Here is a 7,216-nt window from a genome sequence, read left to right as displayed (position 1 = left end):
TTTTTTTTTTTTCGCTCCCTTTCCCTTCTCCTCGACAGCGCGTCTTTAGATCCTCCCTCTCTTCACATGATATCACATTCACATTTGACCCTTTTTTTCGTCTTTCTTAGTTCCCCTCGACCTCGCGGTGGGCTTGGTGATTCATCTTGCATCACCTCATCATTGAGAGCAAACGAAACTCTTTTCTTCCCGGGTTCATTCGGCTGCTTCTGTTGTAAGTAGGTCGACTCTGGCGCATGCTGCACCGCCAGAGCTTTATTGGGCACCTCTGCTGGTGGTGATAGCTCCCTATTTCCCAGGCGCCCATTTACCATACTGCTTTCCCCCCCTTCGCGCGGCGAAAATCCCACACCCACGTCTATAATCTCCGTAATATTATCGGAGCTGTGCTTCTCTTTGAGAGAGGCCTGTTGATTTTCCCCAATAACAGCACTCGCACACCTCCATTCGGAGGAGACCTGACCACCCTTGCTGTTAGGGGTGGGACACACCAAGGCACTAGGCGGCTGGGACGCTACCGCCGCCGCGCTTGGGGCAGCGTCGGTCATATCCTTTTGGTTGGAAAGTGCGCTCTCCACATTCACTTCACTTACCCTAATGCGAGCATACCCTGTTTCCTCTTCCGTTCGTGGGGAGGGCGGCATCAGGCGCGCTGCCAAAGTGGGGCGATTCACACTCAGGTTCACAGCCTCAGGCACGGGAACGACTGGAAGTGGAAGAGGCGATGGAAGAGGGTCTTCACCATTCACTCTTTTTGGTGGTTTTCTCTCCAACGAACGGCGACGATAAGCGTCCCTGTTAGGGCCCATATCTTGTCCAGATTGATTCTGAGGATCCACACGAAAGTTTGTCCCTTCTTCCGGCTCCCAATCCAGGCGCTTATTCGGTGGGTAGCCGCGGCGCTCGATGGCGCGTTCCATGAGGGATGCCAGAAAGTCATAGCTTGGCTCGTCCTCGTAACGTAGGGTCTGCAGGTGCGCCAAAAATGGTCGGAACTCTCGAGGCAAGTTTTGAACAAGCCCAGGGCCAATTACTTCCTCCTTGCAGCGACCAATATCCTCCTTTTCCTTGTATTTACGCCAGGGTAACGTCCCCGTGGCAAACTCGATCAGCATGAACAAAAGACTCCATATATCATCTACACGACCCAACTCCTGCTGGTAGTGGGAGGACAAAGAGGCATAGCGGCTCGTCCCACGAAAGCCAGCGTTCTCGCGCGGAGGGCGCACTTCGCCGTTAAGACGACGGTAACGACGGGCCAACCCAAAGTCAATGAGGTAGCATGTTCGTGGATCCGATGTTTCCTCCAAACCAATCACAAAATTCGATGGCTTAATGTCGCGGTGTACCAGTCCCAATTCGTGAACACCCCGAATGGCCTGCAAAGACGATAAACCAATCTTCAATACCGTGTATGCGCTGAACGTCCCAAGGGGTGTCCGTCGGCGCAGCTCCGCTAGATTGGGTCCCAGTCGTTGCATCACTAAAAAGCTCATGCCACCTGTGCTTCCACTCCCCAAGTAGCGTGCCACTTGTTGACAAGGCTGCAACTTCTTGAGGGCGGCGGCTTCTACACGCAAAACATTCTTGTTCTCTTGCTCCACCTTGATGCAAACCTCTGTTTTATCAGTGAGGATAATATTGCTGTGGGACATAGCCACCGCGTCGTCCGGCATGTCCTCCTCCTCTCCGCCCTCCCTCTCCCTATTCACCTCAACAGCCGTGAACGTCTCACCAAAGGATCCGGCACCAATCCGACCAGTGATGATCCACCGCTTCAAACGCATACCTACGGTAACTCGTGTCTGCGCCACTTTGGGTGCGGCCTTGCGTCGCGGGCCAGACCCATTTTGTTTCCCAGGCTTGTCAACAACAGCCTTTTCACGTGGTGCAGCCTCCATCTCAGCATTGTTATTCCGCTTCTCTTCACTGGAAACCCCATCTGGTGGGGTATTATTGTCGAAAGAGGGAGGCTGAAGCGGGCGCTTGCGCGATGCATGGCCTTCCATTGCCACACTCCGATCGCCTTCTCCCATGCCTAGCATTTTTCTGTACATGCCACCTCCCTTGGGTGCGGAAATGCCTAGGAGAGTAGAGAGCAAGCAAAAAGGAAACTAAATGGTGTGAGGTAAGAATCATCTTTAGTGCTGCGCAACACCCCTATATATATATATATATATATATATATATATCCCAATTTTGTGATCGCTCACTCGCTTAATAATGCATTGTTTGATACTCTCGTTCTCTGTCTACTTCTATTTTCCACACGCACTGCAGTTTATTTTTGCTTTTCTTTCTTGCTCACGCGGAGACTGCTTTAAGACACAGATGCTATCAGCCAATAACAAGAAGTATTGACTGAAATACCTGTGAATCATCTAGTACAAAGTTTCTACCCGCCCGGCATTCCGTTCGGCCATCCAATCAGCGGACCCTGGGCTTCGCCAGGCTATTTGACAGACTTTTCGGTTTATGTGTGAAGGCGCTTCGGTGTGTTTCGCTCCGTGCAGCAGACAACGCTTCTGCCCGCTTCTGCAATCGAACGTCGCGTGGAATAATGGGCACAGGCGACTCGCCTACAATAAGCGATTCGTGGTCCTGCACGAACTCTCGCAATCCGCCAGCCAGTACCGCCACGTTGTCGATACCCTTTTCAAAAATGATTGTGGCCACGTTTTGCCCAACTGTCAGTTCCTCCTCCAGGTCGTATACCACAATTAACTTATTCTCCTTATTTTTGAACGCAAACATCTCTGGGAGGAACGGGTTGGTTGCATGCACCATCTTTCGCTTGGGATAGTGCAGCGCCCCCTCAATGTGGCAGGCTGCGTACTCCTCTTCTGATCGCACGTCTAGGATGAGATATTCCTTCGCCGGCCTGGCGTTGGCTGGGCGGTACTCGTCCATAGGGTGAGCGAAGCCGCCGTCCTCCACAGCCTGCGTCTGTTCCTGCGCCTGTTGCAGCTGCACAATGTAGTCCGCCACTGCCTTGGAGCGGATGCGCAGAAACGCCTCGCCGGGCTGACGCTGCGTGACGGCGCTCGTCTGCTTTATGAACTGCGCCAGCTCCGCTGTTAGCCCAGTCTCGACAACGGCCTTTACATCCTTGTACTTTGGGTTTGGCGGCGTCTTCCGCCGGAGCAAGTCCTTGTCTCCAATCGAGTCTCGGTGAAGCATCTTTTCACCTGCACCTTGGCGCAAGCAGGAAACAAGGCAGAGCAAGAGGGCACAGTGAAGGCGACTGAGTGTGCATTAGCCGGATCACGTTGAAACAGTCGAGGGGCAAGCAACACCGGCTGACGCATCCCCTCCCTGTTTATCAACAGAAACAACAAAACTAAATAACCTCAAAAGGCGAAAAAAAGGGATTCTCCGGCGAGGCTTCTCCACTCATTACAACTCGCATACCGATAACGTTTTTGATGGAACTACGTTGGGCTTACAGAGAACAAAATAATGACGAGTTGGAGCTGCGAAATTAAAGCAAATAAACAAAACAGACACATTGCGAGGGTGCCTTGTATAAAAAGAGGCACCGCAGGAACCATGCAGTGGGATAGCTTACCGTGGAGGCGAGCAGCGACTCCCAGCTGCCCCACTTGATTAGCTTCATACACGACTTCAATTCCCTCAGTTCTGTTAAGGCGGCGTCAACGCGTTCCAGCACTGCCACGCAGTGTGGCCAAGGCACCAACGCTCTTCAACAAAGCAACACCGACTGAGAACCAGGCCCTCAAACGTGTCTACAAATGACAACTGGAACACGCTGCCCAAGACCATTACATCACCACTGCTAGTGTCCGCTGTCCTCGCCAAAGCCCTCTCAACAACACATCGCAAACACTCATAGTGCTGCTGCATTCAGTCGCGTGCCATACACATCCTCTCACCAGACCGATCGCATTCATTTCTCTTCTCCTCCACCAGAATGGTGCGCTCCGCAGGTGGCGAAGCCGACACGCTGCACGCCCCACCCCACCCCTAGGCACTTGCGCTTCTTCGCACAGTGCACAGTGCGCCTTGCTCCAGGCCATGCGGCGCTCATTTCCACGCCAACGAGTCACGCACTTCTACAAACAGATTGCAACTCCCACCCTCAAGAAAAATCCAACAACAGCAAAAAAAAAAGGAAGAAAACGCACAAATTCAAACCACATTTTTTCTGCCGATTGTCTCACTGCAAGCCCCCCACGAGGAAATGAAACACATCCGCCAAAAGGGCAAAACGAATCTAGTTGCCCCACCGACGTACACCCAGGAAAATACATGTGCAGGGCTCTTTCACACAAAAAGATCTTATTCATTCTCTACATCTCTCGGTTTGAAGAAAAAATCCGTGTAGAGGGGTCCTTCCTCCGGGAGGTCACAACAATGCACAGCATTCTGTGCACGATCCACACCAAATACCGCGCGGATCGACTTGGGCCGAATCGCCCTTGCTATGGCAGGATCAAAGGGGCCACATATCTCACGCGTCAATGATACAACGTCGACATCATCGTCTAGTGACACAAACTGAACAATCCACACGGGACCAGCCATTGCGTGCGAAGTCGCTCCAAAGTCAGGGAGGACTCCTTTGTACGGCTGAAGGAACTCGTCAACGACGCGAGAGGAGAGTTCAGCAAGCACAAAAGCAGTCATCTCAAGCCCGGCGTCGATGAACCGCTGAATGATGCTGCCGCCGGCTTGAACTCGTAGAGCATGCGGCTTCACAAGTACTACAGAGCAGCGGTAGTCACCGAAAACAGCAACCGGGTTGCGGCTCGCCTGAAGCAAAATCTGGGACCACGCTTTCGCTTCCTCATCATTGCTCGCAGCGCGAGCCCCAGTGGCTCGCTTTACATAATCCAGTCCCTTCTCAATAGCATCGTTACGGGCACATTTTGCCACGACGACGCGTCCTCCTACAAGATCCTCAGGCAGACCAAACCTGGCTGGTGCGTCGGCTTCCACCCAAGCCATCTGCAAAGAAGAAATAGTAAAACCGCACTCTTCCGTGAGAATAGCTAGATAGTGACCCACTTGCGGGAGCTGAGCTTCTCCAAAAAGCACTACAGTACTCTCACTCTTCTTTTCGCACAGTTCTCGTGTTACCTCATCAGCATACGCAGTGAGCGTGACAATTCCACCAAATATCGTCAATACGGCGCCAAGGGTGAAGTCGTCCTTCTTCAAATGCGGAAATGGTGTGCGTTTGAGGTGCGGTACGTTCTTCGGCAACTCCCTCATCTCAATGGAACGATCTTCATAGTAGAACAGCAGGACATAGCGACGTACAAGACGAGATATGTGGTCATCCTGCTCACAATAGAACGCAAGACGCGGGTCTTGCTTTGAAAGCGCCATGCGAGCAAAAAACAAAAACCTTTAATGTCCACGCCAGTATATCCTTCTTTTTTCTTCTTCCTCAAGTAGGAGTCTTTGGAGTTGCCCTTTCCTCAGATCCATAAAGAAGCAGTAGTAAAGAGAAAGGAAGACACACCGACTTTCCCCCAGCCATATTAGAGCCTGAACGGCAACGAAGGACACATATTCATCAAGCCCTCGCCACAGGTAAAGAGGTGTCGTCTTCACACACCCCTGACACCAGCACCCCGACACAACAAGGGAACAAAGGGAGAGTGGGAACGACAAAAGAACTGAAGATATATCGTCTTTCTGCTCTCAAAGACCGCAATTCACTCAAAAAATTCCCAAGAGAAACAATTTGGTCTATAAGAAATAATAATTTGATCGAAGGACTCTTGCCCCTTACATCGTCGCATACCATTCAAAGCCAACACGAAAAAGCAATGTGAACGGAAAAGGCGTGAAGCTCCCATATCACGAAATAAATAAATAAATGTATACATATATGTATATATCTATTTATAAAGAAAACGCAATACTCTTCGTCTAACCAAAAAAAAAAAAAAGTTTCTTTCTTTCCTTCCTTGCGTGGTTTCTCACGCAGTCAAATGCTAGACGTGTATACAAACGGCCCAACTGTGATGAGCACCACCTTCAGTGCGTCACTTACCCCTCTCGCCTCGGCTCTTTCCCCCTCAGAATAAACCTTGAGTTGCTTCCATGCAGCAGAAATGATGTCCTTAATGGCCTGGAAATCAGTATTTTTCTTGCTGCTCCTGCTGCTGCCGCCGCCACCGCCGACATGCTCCATCCCTCCAGCTGAAATGCTAGAATGGCTGTTTCCAAACTTCGCAATGCGGTACCACGACTCAAATTCGTCCCAGCTAGGAGCGGTCTCCGATGTAACGAATTCCTCTTCCTTATTCCGGCGAGATTCATTGGAGTTGTAGTGGTAATACTCAAGTTTTACCAGCGCCTTCCTCATTACCTGTTCTGCGAACTCCTTTTCCAGGGCTAAGTGAACCAGATAATGAACGCTGATGTTCTTTAGCTCCACTATAAGCAATATATTACCGTCCTCATCCTGCATAACCAAATCGGCGCGGGCCTTCTTGCGATCGTCCGTGACGAATTCACCCTTGACGCGGAACCGGTCACGCTGACCAAAGAGATCAATGACCTGCTCCAGCACGTTGTGCAAGGCGATCTTGTCACCTGCCTCATTTATGGCAGCAGGACCCGAAACGTCTGCCACGTGATATTCTCTGCGCCGGTGGGTGTACGCGCGCAACGCGGTGTCCCAAATCATCCTCGGAAGCTCCGCTCTGTCAAGGAGCCTTGCGACCGAAGCGGTGACGGCGCCATGAGAAACAGAGCTGTCGAGACGCATGGCTTCCAAACCTCGCGCCGTTTCTTCGATCAAATTAAGTCGTGATTGTGCCATGGGCTTCTTGCTTTTCCCCCCGCCTTTTGATTCTCTTCCTACATACAACCGAAGGAAAACACCAACGATAGTCATCTAAGAGCACTGCAGCAGCCCCAACGCGCGTCACACAGCGTCTAACAGTGCTGCTTGGGGAAGTGGACGACCGAGAGGACGGACAGCTGCTCCGCAGCACACACTGCGGCTTCCAGATGCCGCGCGGCCACTTCAAACGGGACACCCTGGGATAATGGTAATGCTGCTATTCCATCTTTGCCGCCCCCTTTCTCCCCTAACACATATATCAGGCAAGAAAGAATGAAGAGAGGACACTAAATGTAACACGCACACGCACACACTCAGAGGGTTTGCATTGCATCCCATGACACATGGTATTATAGTCACCCCATACGAAGAAATGTCTTGTTCCTGCATCTA

General features: G+C 51.3%; 4 protein-coding genes across 4 annotated transcripts; all 4 read right to left on the bottom strand.

Annotated features, from left to right (window-relative positions):
- Positions 1 to 62: 62 nt before the first annotated feature.
- DQ04_00601220 (protein kinase) lies at positions 63 to 2,009 on the bottom strand (the record flags this gene model as incomplete). Its single annotated transcript, XM_009309358.1, has 1 exon — positions 63 to 2,009. One exon carries the CDS (start codon positions 2,007 to 2,009, stop codon positions 63 to 65), a length of 1,947 nt encoding a protein of 648 aa, XP_009307633.1.
- A 418-nt stretch (positions 2,010 to 2,427) lies between these two features.
- On the bottom strand, positions 2,428 to 3,180 carry DQ04_00601210 (testis specific, 14; the record flags this gene model as incomplete). The annotated part of the gene is made up of 1 exon (XM_009309357.1): positions 2,428 to 3,180. One exon carries the CDS (start codon positions 3,178 to 3,180, stop codon positions 2,428 to 2,430), a length of 753 nt encoding a protein of 250 aa, XP_009307632.1.
- A 1,119-nt stretch (positions 3,181 to 4,299) lies between these two features.
- DQ04_00601200 (putative nucleoside diphosphate kinase) lies at positions 4,300 to 5,352 on the bottom strand (the record flags this gene model as incomplete). The annotated part of the gene is made up of 1 exon (XM_009309356.1): positions 4,300 to 5,352. One exon carries the CDS (start codon positions 5,350 to 5,352, stop codon positions 4,300 to 4,302), a length of 1,053 nt encoding a protein of 350 aa, XP_009307631.1.
- A 607-nt stretch (positions 5,353 to 5,959) lies between these two features.
- DQ04_00601190 (hypothetical protein) lies at positions 5,960 to 6,799 on the bottom strand (the record flags this gene model as incomplete). The annotated part of the gene is made up of 1 exon (XM_009309355.1): positions 5,960 to 6,799. The coding sequence occupies one exon, from the start codon at positions 6,797 to 6,799 to the stop codon at positions 5,960 to 5,962; it is 840 nt and encodes a 279-aa protein (XP_009307630.1).
- Positions 6,800 to 7,216: the final 417 nt, after the last annotated feature.

The sequence above is a fragment of the Trypanosoma grayi genome (assembly GCF_000691245.1).
Source record: "Trypanosoma grayi strain ANR4 Tgr_60_V1, whole genome shotgun sequence".
Taxonomy (NCBI): Eukaryota; Euglenozoa; class Kinetoplastea; order Trypanosomatida; family Trypanosomatidae; genus Trypanosoma; species Trypanosoma grayi.
Note: the sequence above shows the minus strand (reverse complement) of the source record. Positions and strands in the feature narration are given on the sequence as shown.